The 22,439-nt window shown below is 45.7% G+C and overlaps 1 protein-coding gene across 1 annotated transcript in view; it reads right to left on the bottom strand.

The window, feature by feature from the left end:
• PDIA5 (protein disulfide isomerase family A member 5) overlaps positions 1-20,103 on the bottom strand; it is a 121,095-nt gene extending 100,992 nt beyond the window's left edge. The window contains exons 1-2 of the mRNA XM_065413261.1: positions 20,029-20,103; positions 3,718-3,844 (exon numbers count right to left, since the gene is read on the bottom strand). Of these exons, the coding sequence (XP_065269333.1) occupies positions 3,718-3,844; positions 20,029-20,049 (148 nt within the window). The 5' untranslated portion in view covers positions 20,050-20,103. The remainder of the gene's footprint in view (positions 1-3,717; positions 3,845-20,028) is intronic.
• Positions 20,104-22,439: the final 2,336 nt, after the last annotated feature.

Raw genomic sequence — 22,439 nt, 5'->3', positions numbered from 1 at the left:
AACATTCCTTTTCTGCTTACCAGCTGAATTTTTAAAAAGCATTCTTGTTCTCTGTAGGACATTTACAAAGCACCTGTTATCTTGGAATCTAAGTAATGGGAACCACCTTCTCTGTATACCAGCTCCATAATCCCCAGCATTGCTCCATGTCTCTGCAGCATAGGCTCAATGAAGCTATGCTATCAGGGACTCCTCCCACTGGAATTAGTACTAAGGAAACTATCCTCGTCCCCAAACACTGACCCTATGCGACTGGCATTTGCTCTAAACAGTACAGAATGCAACAATATACCTAGGCTTGGCCAAATGAGTTTTTTTTTTTTTAAATATAATTTCAAGGGATAATATCAATGTTTATTTTAAATCATTTTTTCAAATATTTATGGCTTTACATTTCACAGTTGCACGAAATTACGGGAGAGAGGTCAACATTACATGTCAAAATATACAAAGAAAATATCCTTTAATCAAATTCTAATAAGTTCTCAAGCAGCATTTTTCTTCCTCTGCCTACCTGTAAATTTAAATGAGTACTGATGGAAAAAAAATTTCATTTGTTTGTGTGTGTACGGTGAAATCAATCTTAACAAGACATTTACCAATAAAAACCTAATCCTTTCAAGCCTAAATATACCCAATCACCAAACCCAGTGCCAAGAAGGCATTTCAAACTGGGAAATACTGGATGAGAACATGGAGGGAGTTCCCTCCACGGACAGCAACAATGGTTGTGGAAGTCATCTGTTAGCATGAAATAAGCACATACCTCAGGTGGGTGCATCCCTCATGATCAATGAATTTTCTGCACGTACCAGGAATATTAGGTAGCACTTGCTTGAGCCCCACATGATATTTTAACCCTTCTCACCAGCAATGTGACTGTCAGTTGGCCAGAATCTCAACACAGATGCATGGGGCATATCTGGGATTAGAATCGTGCCCGATGACTTTTTACAGGACAGCGGCTAAGCGAGAGATTTTTTAATTGTGTATAAGGATCACCACTCTAGGAAATGTTAATCCCCCAGACAGCTCTCAGTGCAATGCTTTACATTGTTAAATCCAACCAATTAAATTAAAAAAGAGAGAGCGAGAACATGACTTTTGAAGGATGCCCATAGGGCGACATTTATTTGACAAGTGTCTGTGCTGAAGTGCTGTGGTCGTACTACTAAAAATGAAAGCTACCACCACTAACAATGTTAAGCCTGGAAAAAAAAAAAAAAAAAAAAAAAAAACTTTTAAAAAGCTTAACAATACAGTTGCCTTACTTTTTAACAAATGTTCTTTTCAAATGGAAAAATATTAGAAACCCGATTTATGATTTTCACGTTGAGTCTGTTCCACAGACATTCTTGGCCAAGTTTGAGCACTTTCCCATTATACCAAACATATAAATATTTTAACAGTATTTAAGTCAAATGTTGCATACGTGCCAGTTTAACCATTTCAGCATAACCCTCCACCCTACCACACCTCAGAAACAAAGTTAATTCCCCCAAGCATCTGCACTTTAGAAAACAGGAGAATTCTATCAACAATAGTTATTTTGGGGAAAGAACATTGGAACACCATATTAAGGGTCCAAATTCTGCTTTCAGTTGCAGTAGTGTAAATTTGGAGTAACTCCAGTGAAGTCAGTAGGGTTACTCGATTTACACCAGTGTAACAGAGAACAGAATTTGGGTCCATCTCACTAAGCACAGTTCAAAAGATATTAATATTAAAAAACAACATTTCCTGGCTGCTTCCTTTTCCGTACTGTACTTGCAGGGGCTGGAGGGTGAGAAGCAGCAGCATTAAAGAGACTTGTTTTGATCTCACTTCACAGTTAATCAGCAGTTCTCATGTGTGCTGGCCAAATGAATATCAAATCCACGACAATAATAGCATTTTGCATTTCCCTAAGGATCTCAAAGCACTGTTTCTTTTACCTGGCACCATAAATATACCCAGTACTTTATGACACACAGAGCCAGACAGTACCGCTGTCCAAAAGAACTTGCAATCAATGTCTGATGACACAAACACACAGAGCAAGATTTCAGTTATGGATTGTGAGGGGACATCTCTGGTGAGAATATCAGCAGGGGAGACTTCACGGAAGACACTGGTTTTAACTAAGAGGCATGGGAGAGACAGAGCAGGTACATACCAAGAAGTGGAAGACTGTTCCAAGGTTGGGGAGCAGCACAAAGGAAAATACAAAGGCACAAACAGGAAAAGGAAGTAAAGCAGAAGGGTAAGGAGCTAGAGGAAATAAGATTAAAGAGGTACATAAGAGCAAGATTGAAGAGCCTTAAAGGGGAGGATGGAGAGTTTGAATAAGATTGGTAGACGACAGTGAAAAGATCTTAGAGGGACAAGTAACATGGTATGAGATGAGGGAGACGGGGGAGCAACACAAGAGGCCCACTATTATGGTAATTAAGACAAGAGGCAACCATAGAAAATCCAAAGGTGTTAGCAATACAAATGGCTGGATTTAGGTATTCTAAATGTTCATTCATTCTGCCTTACAATGCACCACCCTGAGGTTGGACTTACATATTATGGCGACAGGCACATTAGAAATACCTGTGTCTGATAGATAGGCTGTGACTCTGTCACAGAAGTCACGGATTCCGTGACTTTCCAGGACCTCTGTGACCTCTGCAGTGGCCAATGCGGCTGGCCCGAGGGCCGCTGCCCCTGGGCCAGCCGCACAGACCATTGCTGGGCTGGTCTCGGGCCACAGCGCCCTTCCCCCACCAGCAGGAGTTTGGGTGCGGGAGGGGGCTCAGGGCTGAGGCAGGGTGTTGGGCTTGGGGTATAGGAGGGGGTGAGGGCTCTGGGTGGTGCTTACCTCGGGGGGGCTCCCCAGAAGTGGCAACATGTCCCTCCCTCGGCTCCTAGATGGAGGCATGGCCAGGCAGCTCTCTGTGCTGCCTCCATCTGCAGGCACTGCCCCCACAGCTCCTATTGGCCACAGTTCCCGGCCAATGGGAGCTGTAAAGCAGGCGCTCGGTGCGGGGGCAGCATGCGGAGCCCCCCTGGTCGCGCCTCTGAGTCCGCCTATGTAGGGGCCGCAGGGACATGCCGGCTGCTTCCGGGAGCCGTGCGGCGCCTGCCAGCCCCGTCAGCCCCTCCGCCCCTTCCCCCAGCAGCAGCGGGGGTCTCAGACCATGCGCTGCTCCCCACCACCCCCAGAGCACCCGCGCCACCTCTGGGCTGCCCCCTACCCCAGAGCACCCAAGTTTCAATCAGGTGTATAGTACAAGTCATGGACAGGTCACGGGCCATGAATTTTTGTTTACTGCCCGTGACCTGTCCATGACTTTTACTAAAAATACCCGTGACTAAAACATAGCCTTACTGATAGATATTATAGTGACCATTTTTGCCAACTGGTAAACAAAGCCATAGAGAAATGAAGTGTCCTATCCAAGGTCACAGAGGGAGTAAGCAACAGAGCTGGAAACAGAACCCAGGAGTCCTGATTCCCAGGCCTTTGCTCTAACCACTAAACTACAACTGTGCATTACTGTTAGTAAATATTGAGCACCAAGAGCTTGCTCATCACTGTACAGGAAAAGACGATGACACTGGCCAACATTTTAAAAAATGAGGGCTAAACATGGGGAGTTTGTATTTAGGCACCTAAATAAGTACCCAGGGGCTCACAATCTAGTTCATCAGGTACAAAGAACAACAGTCAAAAGCAAAAGGAGAACTCACCAGATTTGGAATAGAGCACTAATACGTTATTCCGTGTCCTGAGGAGCTTCTTGAAATCCTTGTGGTCGCTAATTTTTTCTATGAGTGGAGACACCTTCACCGAAAACAGACATGCTGGCAGGACTGCCTAAGGATGCAGGAAGTTAGAAATGTAAGTGACAACTTCCCTGCTTGCATGAAAAACAAATGCAGAAAGGCACTTCCAAAACCAACCACTTTTCTGGCATTTCAAACTGTTCCGACCTCAGATAACTTAGTGCTTTAAGCAAAGTTTCACAACAATTTGATAAACAAAAAGCAACAACAACAAAAACCCCATTCAATCAAAACTGGAACTATGCAATGTTAAGCATTTCCACAAAGAAATTCCTAACTGGCAAGTATTGGATAAATATTTCCCAACACCACCAAGACAGTTATTTAAGAGGTGTGCAAGCATACCCATTAAAATTTGCTCAAGTAACCTAATTCTTATTTTATTTATCCACTGTAATAAATAATAATATAGCACTTATAAAGCATTCCTGCCCGTAGATCCCAAAATGCTTTTCAAAGGGGTCAAATATGGTCTCTCTTTTTTTACAAGTAGGCAAAGTGAGGTTAAGGGACTTGCCCAAGGTGAGAAAGTCAGTGATAGAGCCAAGAGTAGAATCCAAGGGTGAAATCATGCCCCTACTGTAATCAATGGCAAAAGTCTCACTGACTTCATGGGGGACAAGATTTCACCCCACATCTCTCAACTCCCAGTCCCATATCTTAGAGAGCCTCCTGAATGGAGACTCAGGAGATTTGCTCACACACATCCTCTGTGACCCTGGGCCAGCCACTTCATCTCGCTGCCTCTCCGGGTATGTCTACAGTGCAATTAAAAACCCACGGCTGGCCCATGCCAGCTGACTCGGGCTCATGGGGCTTGGGCTAAGGGGCTGCTAAATAATGGCATAGACCAGGGATGGCCAACCTGTGGCTCTGGAGTAGGGTGACCAGATGTCCCGATTTTATAGGGACAGTCCCGATATTTGGGGCTTTGTCTTATATAGGCTCCTATTACCCCCCACTCCCTGTCCCGATTTTTCACACTTGCTGTCTGGTCACCCTACTCTGGAGCCACATGCGGCTCTTCAGAAGTTAATATGTGGCTCCTTGTAGAGGAACCAACTCCAGGGCTGGAGCCATAGGCGCCAACTTTCCCCGGCGCCAGTGGGGGCTCGTGCCCCCCCACCCCAACTCCACCCTTTCCCCGCCCCTGCCCCAACCCTTTCCCCAAAGTCCCCGCTCCAACTCCGCCCCCTCCCTGCCCCTATTGGACCCCTTCCCCAAATCCCCGCCCCGGCCCCACCTCTTCCCCAATCGCAGTGCGTTCCCCCTCCTCCCCCCTCCCTCCCAGCGCTTGCTGCGCGAATCAGCTGTTTCGCGGCGCAAGCGCTGGGAGCCAGGGGGAAAAAGCAGGCACGCGGTGAGCCATGGGGAGGAGGCGGAGGCAGAGCGGAGGCGGAGGTGAACTGGGGTGGGGGTAGGGGGCGGGGAGCTGCCGGTAGGTGCTAAGCACCCACCAATTTTTCCCCGTGAGTGCTCCAGCCCCGGAGCACCCACGGAGTCGGAACTTATGGCTGGAGCTACAGGCGCCAACTTTCCAATGTGCCGGGGGGGTGCTCAACCCCTGGCTCTGCCACAGGCCCTGCCCCCACTACACCCCTTCCCGCCCCCTCCCCTGAGCCTGCAGTGCCCTCGCTCCTCCTCCTTTCCCCCCGGGGGGGGGGGGGGGCTGCTGACGTGTTACTGTGGCTCTTTGGCAAAGTACATTGGTAAATTCTGGCTCCTTCTCAGGTTCAGGTTGGCCACCCCTGGCGTAGACTTTCAGGCTGAGGATGGAGCTGGGAGGGTCCCAGAGCTTGGGCTGCAGCCAGATTCTGAAAGTCTACACCGCAATTAAGCAGCCCCTTACCTCAAGCCCCTCGAGCCCGAGTCAGTTGGCATGGGCCAGCCGCAGGTTTTTAATGGCAGTGTAGACGTACCTCAGTTCCCCCATCAATACAATGGGGATAATATTTTTGTCACACCTTTTGACTTATTAGCCTCTTAGCCTATGTATGCACAACAGGGCCATCGCCTCAGTTGGGGCCTCTACTACTCGTTTGCGTTACTGTAGCCTCCAGTAATAATCATCCTAACTACTGGACCATTCTGCCTCACTTCTGCACTCTAATGCATTCATACTAATCAAAAGATTATAGGAAGCCTCGCTGGAAAAATTCTCTAGTTTACTTTCACCTTACAGGAAAACCTTAATACTCAATTGCTTAGCTAAAAGCTTTAGTTTATTTGCCTAAGACAAATAAGAGGTTCAGCATTTCCCTAATTACAGTACTAATAGTTGAGTGTCTCATTCCAAGAGAGCTGTAAAACATGCGTCCAGACCAGAGTGCATATGAAAAAGGAAGAGCCAGTTCTTTTTGCATCCTGTCTGCTACAGACCTGTGTTCAAAAGCAAGACACTAAGCAAATCAAAGTCAGAGCTCTCTGCTCCAGGCACTAAATTTGAAATGAAATGCAAAATTATTTACAAGCAACAGCTTGTCATCAAGGCCGAAAAACAAAACCCAAAATCCATAAAAGCCATGTTATTTGGTGACAGACATTTCCAAAGAAAAGATATTTCAAATTCCTGATTGGACAGAGTATTTTCAGGAACTTTTTCAATTGTCAGGTTAGATAGAAATTGCTGTAGCCATGGGAATGAAATCCTGTAATACAATGTTTGGGACCCTATAGTTACAGAAAACTATACTGACACTTACTCTATAGTTGTAAAAAGTCATGTACACCTATAAATGAACGAGTTACCCCACTCCACATGTAACCTCTCAACAGAGTGTGATTCTTAGTCTCACTCTAGTGGTTAGACGACATATAGAGATTTGTAAGTCCACTCCCACCTCCAAAATAAAACAGGCTTGCTCCTTTAGCTCAAGCAGTAGAGGCTCTTCGAGAGGTCCACAGTTCAATCCCTGGAGTCAGCGGTGTTGATACAAGTATACTGCTTGAGCTAAACGAATACACGTTCTAGATACTAGAGGGGACAGATAGCTGCACTGTGTTAATGGGGTTACACATACTGAAATTCAGCTTCATGCAATTCCACAGAAGTCATCAATGGGATGAATTTAACACATGGACTGAAAAGGGTCTGTTCACAATCCATATAATTATTTTTCTTTTAAGGGGGGGGGAGGAGGGGGAGAGGATGATTGAAGTTCTCACAACTTTATACCAGAACTAGTAAGAGGTTTTTCAAAAATCTGCACAGGTTAGGGATTGCCAAATTTGTCTAGCATGCAAGAAAGAGAGGCTGAAACTATACACTTTTTATTTGTCTAGGAAACCAAAAATCAATAAGACTACACTATGGAATCACTGTCTGAGAAAATCTGAGTTTAAAACTCAAAGCCATTTCCAAAATGTCACTAACACCAGGCTGCATCATAAACTGGTAAACTTTATTTAAAAGCACTTGTATAGATTTACTGATAGTTTGGAAGCAAACTTATTATGTCTTTTCCAGACGGAGAAGCTGTACAGCCAATTTCAGTGAATTTTTATGGCAGAGTTATACACCCGTTGAAAACATGGATTCAGGAAACAATGGCTTTAACGACAGTCACCAACACAGAATTTGTTGTGCTGGTGTAATTGCAGTCCCCTTAAAGGGGAAGCCCCTTGCACTGCACATATCCATTGCTACCTAGCACAATTTGCTCTGCAGCTATCAATGTGTGTTATTCATTCATTCTTCTACCACACCAATCATTGTGATACCCAAGTGCCTGTCCATTTTAGATCATAAATCCACTGGGGCAGGTGCCAGGTACTGAAGCATGCCAAGTACACTGATCGCCCCCACCAAATAAATCATTGTCATCTTCTCAGAATTAAGATAAATGTTGAAGCCACAAGAAACCAAGGTTCGGTCTGAAACTATTGAGTTATACATGAATATAGCAATTGCATATCAGTCTAAGTATAGGCGCTAACTTTCCCCGGCGCCGGTGGGTGCTCGCGCCCCCCTGCCCCTGGCCCGGCCCCGACTCCACCCTTTCCCTGCCCCTGCCCCGCCCCCATACCAACCCCTTCCCCAAAGTCCCTGCCCCAACTCCACCCCCTCCCTGCCCCTATTGGACCCCTTCCCCAAATCCCTGCCCGTCGTCTTCCCCTGGCATGCCGCGTACCCCCTCCTCTCCCCTCCCTCCCAGCTGCATGAAACAGCTGTTTCGCAGCACAAGTGCTAGGAGCTAGGAGGAAAAAGCAGGCATGCGGTGCGCTCAGGGGAGGAGGCAGAGCGGAGGTGAGCTGGGTGGTGGGGACGGGGAGCTGCCGGTGGGTGTTGAGCACCCGATTTTTCCCCGTGGGTGCTCCAGCCCCGGAGCACCCACAGAGTCGGCACCTATGAGTCTAAGGCTGTGCATCAATATTGGTAGGTTACAGCTGGTGTCTGCAAGCTCATCGCCTTGTCATAAGAGTTTGAGGGACATGGCATTTGCAAATTGATAAGAATTCATCAGGTTTGTGTTCTCTGAATCTCTCAAGTTTAAATTAATAAATTGAGACCATCCTCAGACATAAGAAAAAATGTCTAGTGTAGACAAGTGTAAGATCTAGTGTAAGATCCCTCACCCAAACCGAGCAGCAACAATGGGACAACGAGTACTAATGCAGACACGGTGCAGCCGGCACTGGCCTGGGTTTCAACCATGAGCTCAACTAGCTCTGTTCCAGGCATGGTTCAGTCAACACAAGGGTTAAAACACTAGCAGCTGGTCTGGAGATGCACCAGCAGGCAATTAAGAAACAAGTGGTTGTCAAGAGAGCTTTAGGGAATCAAGGCCCAACTCCCACTGAAACTGGTGCAGTAAGAACTGGTCACCTATCTCCCTGAGGTTCATTTGAAAATCCACAGCAAAGAAGTCTAGTGTAGAGAAGGCTGACTTGCAAATCCACTGCTACCTTATCTGGATACCAAGATGGGATTCAGGGATAGACTTACACCAGACTTTTTGTCCAAGTCTGTGTAGAAGGGGTTACAAGACAGCCAGCACTGTATTAAATGCTTTAGTCATTGTTCAAATCCAGGACACAGAAGAGGATGAGCTCATACTAAAAAGAAGGGGCCAGGAAAAGTGACAGACTCCCGCAGGCAGGAAGTCTGACTTTATTTGTCTCAGGAAGCACTATGCACGTGGATGGAGCACTATAAATAAGAAACAAATGAAGCCGACCTGCCATTTGATCAAAGAAACCTAAAAATTCAAAACTATTCATGAAAAGCCCAGCAAGACTGGCAGCTTCATGTGGGAATGGACTTCTGGAATCCTTGAGAGTAGAGGGAATATTAAAGCGACATGCCCGCTGTTTAAGAAGTGCCTTGTCTCTAAAGAGATCAGGAAAGAGTGAAGTCAAGCCAACAATTTTCTAAGATCACAAGCTCTCTGGCCAGGGATTGTCTTTTTGTTCTGTGTTTGTACAGGGCTTAGCAAAAAAGAGTTAGGCTCTTAGGCTCTATGATAATACAAACAACAGTTGTGGCACTGTGCACATCAGCAGTAGGAAAATTTGGTGGAGGCCTTCAAGGAAAGGCACTATGACATGAAGATGTCTCAAGGCCACCTGCCTTTAGGATTCTGGGTGGAGAAGAGCCCTGAGGTGGCAGATCTCAGTTCCACTCTGTTTTACCCATGCCCTGTCTCCAGGATCTGGATTTATTTCTATAAATACTGTCATTCTACCTAGATTCTTACACTGCCCTCATCATAATAGTATCTGAGCTGGAGCGTGTAAAAGGTCCTGTAATTGCTTACAGTACTCAGAACAAGATATGTGTTGTTCCTATTTGAATATACAGAATTATAAGATCATGAGATTCAGCTGCAGGGTTTTACTCTGTCCCTGACCACCATATCAAGATATATATTTAAGTCTTTCCATTTAGCTTACTCTTTCCTTTTGAGCTTTTCCATTATCTCTAAACTAGTGATTCCTACAAGTTGTTAGAAGAATCCGCTGTTAAAGAGCAAGTTTGTCTCAACCTACTGCCCCACTATAATAAGAGTTGTTGCTCAAGTGACAATTGGGTTTTCAGGAACTCCTAAAATCCACTCTCACTGGCCCCAGGGGCAGGTATGTAAGTAATTGTCTGTAAGTCACCTTCAGGACAAATGAACTTTTGAAGAACTTTTTTGTTATTCCTTATGTTAACTCCAAAATCATTGGCAGTTTAAAGAGAGGTAAGAGTGTACTCAAGCTCGTATAAGGCTACTAAGCTGGTTTTGCAACAACAAAAGAGAATGCTATTTAAACAATTCTCAGAGTGCTTTTTTCATATTTAAACCTGGTTATCCATGTGGCGTATGACTCAAAAAAAGTACCACTATGACTGGGTGCGTGGTTTAACTTATACAACTAGCCCCTTAACAGCTCACAAAAGCATCAGGGCATTTCACACAATTACACTGAACACACAGTAATCTTCAAACTTGGAAGTCAACTTTTGTGCTGAACAATGCAAATGAACAAGGCACATTTACTACCCAATAGTGGAACACAGCTTTGCTTCATATGGTGTATGTCAAAGAGTTACCACTGTTAGGAGAAAATTCTCCTAAATTTGTAATAATGTGGGCCCTGGCTTCCAGTATTAGGCATGTGAAAGTCTACGCATGCATTTGCACACATTTAACTTATGCATTCATGACTAAGACTATGTTTTAGTCACGGGTATTTTTAGTAAATGTCATGGACAGGTCATGGGCACTAAACAAAAATTCACGGCCTGTGACCTGTCCATGACTTATACTAGGAGTGGGAAAACTTTTTGGCCCGAGGGCCACATCGGGGTTGCAAAATTGTATGGAGGGCCGGGTAAGGAAGGCTGTGCCTCCCCAAACAGCCTGGCCCCCGCCCCATCTGCCCCCTCCCACTTCCCGCCCCGTGACTGCCCCCCTCAGAACCTCTGACCCATCCAACCCCTCCTGCTCCTTGTCGCCTGATGCCCCCTCCCAGGACCCCCCACCCCTAACCACCACCCCCCGGAACCCCACCCCCGTGCTCCCTGTCCCCTGACTGCCCCGACTCCTATCCACACCCCCGCCCCCTGACAGGCCCCCCAGGACTCCCACGCTTATCCAACCCCCGCTGCTCCCTGTCCCCTGATCTGCCCCTGCCCCGAATCTCCGCCCCATCCAACCGCTCTCTGTCCCCTGACTGCCCCTCTTATTCCAGGAGTGGGAAAACTTTTTGGCCCGAGCGCCACATCGGGGTTGCAAAACCCCCTGCCCCTTATTCAACCCCCCCGCTCCATTACCATGCCGCTCAGAGCGGCGGGCGCTCACAGCCCCGCCGCCCTGCCGGAGCCAGCCATGGCACCACGCTGCCCAGCAGGAGCTCGCAGCCCCACCACCCAGAGTGCTGACAGCGCGGCGAGCTGAGGCTGCGGGGGTGGGGGGACAGCAGGGGAGGGGCCAGGGCTAGCCTCCCCAGCCAGGAGCTCAAGGGCACAGCAGGACGATCCTGCGGGCCGGATGTGGCCCACCTCTGTCTTATACTATATAACCTTGACTAAATCTTGGGGGGGGGGAGCAGGGTGCAACCCGGGAGGCACCACGGGTGCTGGGGGCGGCAACAGCGCACTGCCCGGGACCCCCGCTTGTGCTGGGGGCACAGGTGGGCGGGCGGCCTGGGACCCCTGCTGGTGCTGGGGGGGGGGGGAGGAGTTGGTCGGGCTGGCAGACTCCCTACCTGGCTCTACACCACCCAGAGCCCTCACCCCTCTCCCGCATCCCATCCCTCAGCCCTGAGCCCCATCCCCCACCCAATCTCCTGCTGCTGGGGGGGGAGGGGGACGTGCGGTGGTCCAAGACTGCCCCAGCAGTGGCTGGTGCGGCTGACCCTCAGGCGGCCCCCGGGCCAGCCACACCGGCCGCTGCAGACATCACGGAGGTCCCAGAAAGTCACGGAATCCGTGACTTCCGTGACAAACTCACAGCCTTAGTCATAATCAAACATATCTATGTGACTTCGGTGTTTGCACAGGCACATAGCCAAAATGGCACCTAACTGGCCAAGTGTATGTACAAATATCTGATTTCTACGTGGACAATGGGTATTTGCATGCATAAAACAGGTGTGTGCTACTGCATATACCTACCTTTGAAAGTCTCACCCATGGCAATGTGTATTTTTTGGGACCATGAAAGTAATTTGGGTTCTAATACAAGTACCAGGAGGTCCTAGCGTCCTGCCATGAAATCATGGTCTTCCTGTATGTAATGACTTCTCCAGACTCCCCTAACTCAACTGATGACAACACCAACTCTCCTGCAACTCGTCTTTGAAAGGGACTCCCCACCTTAGCACAGTCACCCTCTCAAGTGTCCTCATTTTGGCACAGCAGCATTTAGTCACTTTAAATAAGAATATTAAGTCATCCTGTGTGTATGAAATAGACTTTGCCTGACAAAAAAATCCATTTTACATGATTCTCCTAATCAGCGTTTAGAAGGACATCAAGACTGCCCTGAAATTCCACAACAGTTATGGAGATTATAGACTTTAAATAACTTATCTGATTTCTTTACAAGAGGAGCAACACAAATTCCAGGCAGGACAACCCAAAAAAGGTCTTTCACTTGCCAGGGTGAGATGGGAAAGAGCAGGTAATCCTTATAGGCAGACTGGCTTTGCCCATCCTTTTCCTACTAATTCCTATAGCAAATCCCGTGGCAGTGCTTTATGCTGTATTTGCAACTTTCTTTAAAAGTTAATTCTCTTGGATCTTCCACTACTTTTAAATAGTCACATACTGCCAAAACTGAAAAGGATTTTCCCCCTCCGTCTAGACAAATTGAAATATTCACTCATGACTATTGTTTTCCCTCCTCTCATACACGTTTTTGATTTTATTTTTTTTAAATGCAATTGCTAGCACACTTGAAATAAGCTGTGCCAGGTACATGTATGAAGGCATTATAATCATGAATCAGAGACTTCTTTTACAACAAGATTTAACAGAAACCACAGCATGGTGAAAGCTACTGTAACGTATACTATATTATTATACATGTTTTATAATAATCACCAAAATCTAAAGGGTAAACCCATATATTAAGAATTCACAAAAACATCTAAAATTAATTTTCCTGGTCTTTTTTTTTTTTTATTTCTTTGGATATCAAACAACTTATGTAGACCTACTCAAAAGTGACTCATGATTTTAGGTGTCCAATGAGAAACACCTCAAAGAGAGCTGATTTTCAGATAGCAGGCAGGCAGCACTATCCGAACACTAGGTCCCTTTAGATTGTCTCATGTTGGGCATGTCAAAACTTGCATCACCCATATTAAGTAGTCACTCTGGAAAATGTAGACCCCTTTGTTTAAGAGAAAAAAAATTGTTAATAGGCTTTTTATCTTCCTAGCTCATCATGTAAACTGCTTTTGACCTTGTGCAATAATTGCTTTCTTTCCACCCACGCACACACCTTTTCGTTACCACTATCTACAATCAGGATGGCGCTGCCTTGATCACTGAGCCATTTGTAACAAATGTCTTGTGAGACAGAAAGTGATAAGTCAGACAGTCCCCCATTTTTGTTTATGATTAATATCTAAAATAGCTGAAGAAACATTTTAATCAAATCAGATCAGAAACAATGGGGTTCCCCTCTGTTACACGAAGGTATTTAGAACTCTGTATTCTGAATGCTTCAAGAAAACTGCTGAGTTCTTCATATTTGGAACAAAGAAAGGATAACATTTTGGCCTCAGATTTTAGTGGTCATAAATAAATCTCCAGTTTATTAATGTACAAAATAAAAATATAAACAGCATCTATGGTATCCGTCGGGCCAGTAACATGACCTTTTCTTAACCACTGTGGTACTGACAATGTATATAAAAAAAAAGGAAGAAGTCTCAACTAATGTAGAGTTAGGCTTGCAAATCCCATCTGACTTTTCTACTTGTTTATGTTCATTTTTCTTGAAAGGTACAAGCCATGGCCCTTTACTGATCCAAATTATAAAGAGAATAATTAATCCTTACCTCTAGCCTTTTAAGGAACAACGCACAGCCAAAAAGCACTGATGCATTTTCAGTTACGATGCATAGTAACTAAAAGGACAAACGTCATTTCTTCCTTCCTCCAACAAAAGAAGTGACACAGGGATCACATCATGGTATTTATGTTCTACCCTAAAGTTAGGGTATGTCTACACTGCAATCAGAGGTGTGACTGCAGCACCGGTTACCATTCCCATGCTACCTCAGCTAAAAACAGCAGTGAAGCTACAGCAGCGTAGGTTTTAGGGTAGGCCGTACAAGGCTGACAGGGACCCTGAGTAAGTATTGCATTGCTAGCATTGTGTTTTCACTGCTAGATTAGATATCCTACCTATGCTGCAGTCACACCTCAAACTGCGGTGTAGACATACCCTTAAAATAAGGAACACTATAAACAATGCATTAAAGGTAACATGGTATTTGCAGAATTCACATTCTAAGTCAAGAGGATAGTGAAAAATACCATGGTGATGTCAAAATGTGACTAGTGCCTATTGTTCTGCACAGTACTTAAACTACAGGCATAATATATAGTTTGTCCTAACAGTTGTTTCAAGCTCTGTGTAACCCATTAATTATACTGAATATCACTGGTTTTAAAATGCTTAGTGAAGGAAAACCTGCACAACTATTTACTAATTAACAAATGATTGTAATACGGTCAATTACCAATGCTGACAAAGAATTTTCTCCTTGTTATGAATGTAAAGTTCAATTTCTCATCAAGTCCAGCATTGGTGCAACATATTATTTTATTGACATTCTGTTTAGTATTTGTCCCAGATATCAATTCATGAATGAACACATTTGTGTAATTTTTAAAATTAAGGGCCTGAGAAAAAGAGTGTGTGCCATATTATCCCTTGCTAGACAGTAGTTTTGAGGAAGTGTAAAGAGATACAATATAATTTATTCGATATGTGAGACCAAAGAAAGAAATCGCACTCCACTAATGGGATTTGGGGGGGATGAACTCTAATAATACTTAGCACTTACAGAATGCTTTACATTGTCAAAGCATTGCACAAACATTACCTACTCAATCCCCATAACACCCCTGCCATGCTGGTAAGGAGTATTATCTTAATTTAACAGCAGGAGTAACAGTCACAGAGAGGTTAAATGATTTGACTATGGCCAGACAGAGGCAGTGTCAGAGCCATGATGAGAACTCAGAAATATGTAGATCATGGGGGCATGATCACACTATGCTGCATCTTTAAGTAAAAGAAATCTCTTACCGATCCAGAGCAGGTATTAAAGTCATATCAACACAACCAAAGATAGCACATTGCATTAAAGCTGCCAAAATTGAGATTAGCTCTGTCATCTTTGTTTTGCAGGTGCACATATCGCACTGTCCCTCCGTTCACACTACCAGTTCTGCTCCCATGAGCTACCAGGACATTGAAATTTACAGCCCCATGCTAGTTTCAGTGGCCTTTTGTGTCATAATATTGCAGCTGACTGCCAGAGTCCTTACAAGCCTAGCCCTACCCCAAAAAAGCATAAGCAAAAAAGAAACAAAAATCTTGCAACTGAGAATAATAGCTCGTATACTGAGTTTTTCATCCATAGCCCTCAAACCACTTTATAAAAGGAGCTCAATATCATTACACCCCATTTTACAGATGGAGAAACTGAGTCACGGAGAAGTAAAAGGAGTTGCTCAAGGTCACACAACTGGCCAGCGGCAGCGCCAGGAACAGAAAGGGTCTCCCGAGTCCCAGTCTAGTCCTCCAATCACAAGACATTTGCTAATTACCCCAACTCAATCACTTGCTTTTACTTCTTCACAAACATCTAAAGGTCATATATGTAAACCATAAGCTCCTCTGGACAGGACTTTGTAAAGCTGAGCACTCACTTTTGACGCTACAGGTGAAAACCTGGCCTCACTGAAGTCAGTGGGAGTTTTCCCATGGACTTCAATGGAAACAGGATCTCACTCTATATAAGTATCATCAAGCGTACGCCTGTGAACCAAAACCAATTCAGGAGTCGAGGTTTGGTTCTGGAGGGATATCTGAGATTTTACCCAGGGGATAGCTTTTTGAAATAAACATTTTGAGGTGGGGTAGGGACAAAATGGACACATGCACATATCTGTATTTAGGAGGGGATCTAAAGTGGAGGACTTGGCAGTCCGCAGTGTCCCTCTGACACACACACAAGAGTACTTGCCACACCAACTCAGACACTATAGTCTACTCTAATAGGCTCAGAAATGGTCTGGGAACCAGGAGCTCCTGAATTCTAATCCTGACCCCGTCACCTATGTGTAGAATGTCTTCAGGAAAGTTAAACTGTCTGAGCTCAGTTTCCCTATCAGTAAAATGGTGCCAACAGTTCAGTCACCTACCTCCAAGGGATGTTGTGAGGGATAGTCAATGTTTGCAAAGTACTCCAGAGATGCTGTAGAAGCGGTAATTATCCTGCCTCTGGCAATGGTCTATACCTTATGCACCATAAGAAGGTGCACTTTCCACCTTATCAGTTGTGCAATATTGTGCACTGAAGGAAGATGCCTTCCTGACTCCTACAACCACCAGTTTTTGCCCTGAGGTATAAGGTTTAATCAACCATTTGATATACTGAAAAGGGAAGTATCTTAAAAAGGTATACCACAGCACTATGTGGTTGCACACAACTTGATTATCATATTACTTGGACATCCGTAAGGAAGACTTTACAACTAACACAGATTATTGCAGTAACTTTCCTGATATAATTCACTGCATTAAGAATAATCATTTGCTTTTTAGTGCTTTTCTTTAGAGGATCCTAAACTGCTTTACAAAGGTATGTGAACCATCTCCATTTTACAGATGGAAAACCTGAGACGGAAAGAGGTTAAAATCTAGATTTTCAAAAGTAACCTCTAATTTGGGGCACCTAACTCAGATTTTTAGAAGTGCCAAGCACCCCACAATGCCAGTTGACATCAAAGAGAGAGCTGCAGGTGCTCAGCACTTCTGGAAAAATCTCAGAAGTCCACACCCAAAAATGGAGGTGACTTACGAAAATCAAGACCTTCGTTACCAGTCCAAGGTAACAGAGCAAGTCAGGGCTGGAAATGGTCTCCTGATTCCTTAGTCTCTGCTCTAACTACTAGTTAACACTATCTTCACTAAAATCAAGACTAAGACGCAGATCCTACAAAGTCTCACGCATATGTTTAATTTATGGTAAATTAGTGAGTGCATAAAGTTAATCACAGACTTTGCTGTACCAAGACCATAGGCTAATTTATTTTATTTTTTTATCTTGAAGTAAAATTTCAAGAGGACACACACCTTCAAGCTCAAGATAACAAAAACTGGAAGAAAGAATTTAAATTACTTGTACACACTGATGGGTAAAGCATCAGCACAATCAACAGCTCAATTAAGACATCTGCTCATTATAATGGCACCATGTAATTTCACTTAGAATACCACATTCACTTTTGCTCATCTTATCTCAAAAAGGACATGACTGTAATAAAAAAGATCCAGAGAAAGGCAAAAAGAATTTTAGAGTCAGAGAGTTCTATACAAAGAGAGATTTAAAATATTTAAGATTATTTCATCTGGAAAAGAGAAGAGGAATTATGACAGATGTCTACATATAGAAAGGGAGTGGTATAATGATCTCCAATCTGATAAGATAAGAAAAAAGGGGAAATAAATAAAAATTCTTGTATTTATTTTTAAAGACCTAGGATCAACCTCATCACTGGTGTAACTCCACTGGCATAATCTTGGTCCAAATTGTATAATCAATCTGGGACTTTCACTGCCACAGCTATTATTGAGACAAACGCTTCACATACTAAAGAGGAGCCTGATACAAAACCTTGAATCAAGACATCTTCAGATTTTAGGAAGAGTTTGGCTCCACAGTTCAGCTTCACTTCAATTAGACGCTTACACAGCTTCAAATGCTAGTGACCTCTGTGCTTCAGGTACATGCAACCTGCTGTGCAGAATGTGTAGTTCTTTTCCGTCATTCTTTGAACCAACGGATATCTAGGCCACTGTCAGAAGCAAGAGATTAGTCTAGATGGGCCATCAGTTCTGTCCTAGAACGGCAACTCCAACATTATGTTTTAATTTCCAATGCAATGGGGGCAATCCCCACATCATAACATTTCTAGCAATTCTGCCACTTGCTTCATATAGTTGTATTTCTGCCGTGTATTTTGGATTGTGTGTGCATGAGAAAATAAACACAGTTTATCATTAATTATTAACTTTTTTGTAAAGAGAAGGGAAAAGAAATATATTTCCACTAAATCAGTTCAATAAAAGAGTGAATGCAAGTATTCATGTTAACCAATCTTTTTACATATTTATACTAAACTTTCAAAGAATCAGTTTTAAAAGCATCTTTTTGCAGGCCTATGAGTCTAAGGTACGAAACAGCATTATTTTGCTATTCTCTTTCATATAATTTAAATGTAATGTGCCTAGATATTCCTGGATGTGCTGTCATACAATTTTTCACTCAGTACCCAGTTAAAGTTTAAGATTTCCACATTGTTTTGGATATCTGTAACCTGAGTACACACATACAAACGTATCATGGAAAAAGCTATAGAATGTAACTATATAGACATCTTTAATAAATCCATTTTCAGTGGTAATGTTCATTTTTGATAGAAATTTATGATTTAAAAGAGGCAACCCCACCAAATCAGATCTCCTTAAAAGGAATTTCAACAGAATAAGCCACACTTCATCATGCAGGATCTTTTGTTTCTAATTAGTTACTATGTGAACTGATCAACCGAAAAAAAGAAATTAATCTAATATGTAATATTGATCACAGGAATATTCCCTTCACCATTAATAATAGCATCTCTCATATTTTATAAAGTTATAAAGAAATACGTATAGATTATTTCATTGGCAGAATGGAAATGTTTTTAGAAGGTGGGGAGAGTACATTAGGTGATGAAAAAAATAGGTGAAAGGAAACAAAACAAAAGAAGAAAATCACCCTGTTTTGAAAATAAAGCCCCAAAAGGAAAAATGGAGAAACAATTCAAAGTTCACCTCAGCAACTGGCAAAGTCAGAAGGGGCCAAGTACCCCAGAGTAAAGCCATGTGAGACACAAAATGTCAAAGCTAATTGCCTCAGAGTCAGCAGTCTCCTCGGGGGAATTTTTTCTACATGGAATACCCTACACTGTTGCAATATTTACATATTCTCTAGTTGTTTTATATTTATGTGACATATACAAACATACCTATAGAATCTAAAGGATATTCTTTAAAAATGCATTTACTTAGCACGAAGTTAAACCCATTTTGCAGCAGGTTTGAAATGCCAATGCCTCCTCCAGCTAATAGCATGTTTACCCTGAGTGTTGGATGTCCCTGCAGCATTATAGCCTTATGTTATAAAACATTTCAAAGGATTCCCTCAGGACTACACACCTTTAAAACCTGAAAGGATCATATAAATATATTTGTATAGACTGTTCTATAATGATGATATAATATTCAGGGGGCCAGCCTTAGATGCATCCAATGTGGTATTGTAATATTTTAGTATATCCATCCCAAGTGCAAAAAGTGCTGCTGATTGAAAAAGGCTTTGGTATTTCAAACCTTCTGCTGTATATACACATTTACATTTTACCCAAAGCTTAATCCAACTCTGCCCCTTTTGCAGCAGGCTTGAAATACCCCAGCCCTTTCCCATCAGCAACACTTTCTGCACTTGAAGCTGGATGCCCTGAAATATTGCAACACCCCACAGAATGCATGTCAGAGTGCCACCCTAGAGTGTTATATAACCCTCCCAGACCAGTCTATACACAACATGCCCTAGGAAATCTGAAAGGGGTCATCGGTGGGCGGGGGCGGAAGGGTCCATGCATGTGTATGTTTTTTTGCAGGAGGCTGGAAATGCCAGCGCCCGCACCTTGGCAGCGGGTGACTGCAAGCCCAGCCACAGCAGCCGGGCAGCGGCTGCCCCAGAAGGAGCCGCTCGGGACTCGCCCGCAGGCTCCCGGAGAAGTTCAACTTCAGCTGCGGCTGCCAGAACTGCCCAGGCAACTTGCTGCTGCCGCGGCGGCTCCACGCAGCCACTTTGACAGCGAGCGCGGCACACGCCCCGGCTCCCCACTGCACCCCCGCGCCGCGCGCCAGCCCCCGGGCACCACCCCGCACGTGCCCATTCCTGGGGGAGCCCCCCCCGCCCGGCACGTACCAGGAGTCCGAGCAGCAGCATTCTCCCCGCCGAGCGCTCAGTGCCAGCTCACCCCCAGCTCCCGCTGCTGCCGGCGGCGGCTGCCACGTCTGGCTAAGCATGCGCAATCCATGGGGAATCCTGCGAGTGGGGAGGAGGGAAGGGGGGCGAGAGGCATGCCGGGGGTTGTAGTTTTGCCCTGGCCCTGGCGGCGAGGCGCGTGGGACGGGCGCGGAGCAGATGGCGAAAGGGGAAAGAGACGAGCAGGAGCAGCAGCAACTCTCCTCTCCTCCCCAGTGCAGTTACTTGACCCTTAGTGCCTGGGTGCTCCGTCTTCAGAAAGCACGTGCACAGTCAGAGGGGCCCCGTGCTGTCCCCCAGACCCACTGCAGCAGGGGTGACCCCCCAGGACTGGTCAGGTCCCCCCCACACCGTCCCCACCCAGGCAAAACACAGGTAGCTCATGCTGGAGATCAGGCGTGTTGCCAGCCCCGGGATATCCCCGGGGGTCTGAGCCCATCTCAGCTGAGGCTCTGCTCAGAGGTGGGCCCATGGGGTTGTACAGCCAACCCCACATGAGTCAGACACCCCCGCCCGCCCCGCTGCAAGAGGTTAGTCTAGACAATTGATCATATTGCGGTGGCTGGTCTGGTTTGATTTTTGAACTCCCCTTGCCCACATGTGTGTGAGACAGAGAGGGAGAGAGAATCAGTGCTGCCAAGGCCCCCAAATGGAGTGAGTAGGGTGATTTTGGCCTCCATTGCGGGAGCTCTTGGGGCCTGGCTGCCTGATGGCACGGGGCTTCCAGCTTCTCCCCAACATGCTGATTAATTAATTCCATGTCATGCCCCCCCAGCTCCACTCCTGCCCAGCAAGTGATTCTGCCACAAAACAATTCTGCCCCGTGCCCCTACATCTGCTTGTGCCCCAGCCTCCCCTCTGCCCCTCCTGCAGCTCCACAGGTTCTTCGCCATCCCCCTTCCCAAGCCAGGTGCTGAGGGGGGAGCAGGCAGCAGACTGACCCGGGCCATTGCTGATAGGAGGGGACAGTGGTGTCCATTCCTGACAGGGCAAGGGAAGGGTGGGGGGTGGCAGAGCTCTGCCTGCTTCCTGTAGCAGCTCTGATGGGCAGCTCTTCCCCAGGAGATGGGATGGTGAGGAAAGCAGTCATCAGAGAGTTTTGCCCCCTGGTGGAGCGGAACAGCTGGAGCTGCTTGGACCTTAAGGGGGGAGGGATAGCTCAGTGGTTTGAGCATTGGCCTGCTTAAACCCAGGATTGTGAGTTCAATCCTTGAGGGGGCCATTTAGGGAACTGGGGTAAAAATCTGTCTGGGGCTTGGTCCTGTTTTGAGCAGGGGGTTAGCCTAGATGACCTCCTAAAGTCCCTTCCAACCCTGATATTCTATGATCACCAGACTGGCTCTGGCCCTGGCCTACAGTTCAACTAAATCACAAAGATTGGCAGCACTGGAATGGGCCAAATCATCATCCCCTCCCCTAGGCTGGTGCACAAAGGTTCCCCTTTCTGTTTGGCCACCAGTGATGACATAGCCTGCTCCCATGCCATGTGGTGCTCTGCCCCCCTCCAGCAGTGCCACATACAAAGGATGAGCCTGCTACAGCCTTAGCCTGCAGGGCAAGATCTCTTAGCAAAGGCAGTATATGCTTGTGTTTTTAGATCTAGAGGTCCTGGGTTCAATCCCTGCAACTGCCTGCCCATCCTGGGGTGTTTCATTACAGTGGAGTTGTCCTACCCCCCACCTCTGCCCTGTGCAGATGCCCCCCTATCTTGGTAGGGGGAACAGGGTTAGACATGGGATGAGGGGAAGAATAGGGGAGGTACTGCCAATGTGCGCAATCTATTCACAGTGGTGGAACTTCGGAGGGTTCTGGAGCTTGTCTGGCGATGACACAAGAAGCTCCAGCCCCCTCACTATGGCTTGGTCTACACTAAACCCCCAAATCGAACTAAGGTACGCAACTTCAGCTACGTGAATAACGTAGCTGAAGTTCGAAGTACCTTAGTTCGAACTTACCTCGGTCCACACGCTGCAGGCAGGCTCCCCCGTCAACTCCGCAGTACTCCTCTCGTCCAGCTGGAGTACCGCAGTCGACGGCGATCACTTCCTGGTTCGACTTATCGCGTCCAGACAAGACGCGATAAGTCGAACCCAGAACTTCGATTCCCAGCCGCCGAACTAGCGGCTGGGTGTAGACATACCCAAAGTTCAGCCCTGCTGGAAGCTGGCCTAGCAACCCGGTGCAGCTCCACTCTCTCCTCCTGTGAGAAACACAGACAGGATGGTGCTTCTGCTTCTCCCCAGCACCCAACCCGGAAGGGGCAGAGAGACAAAAAGCCCCTCAAGCTGCACTCCCCCCCAATCTGGAGAGGGGACCCCGCTGCAGCCATCCTAGGCCTGGAACGAAGGAGA

Source organism: Emys orbicularis, chromosome 11 (assembly GCF_028017835.1).
Source record: "Emys orbicularis isolate rEmyOrb1 chromosome 11, rEmyOrb1.hap1, whole genome shotgun sequence".
NCBI lineage: Eukaryota > Metazoa > Chordata > Testudines > Emydidae > Emys > Emys orbicularis.
The sequence above is the reverse complement of the archived record's forward strand: the minus strand, read 5'-3'. Positions and strand labels throughout refer to the sequence as shown.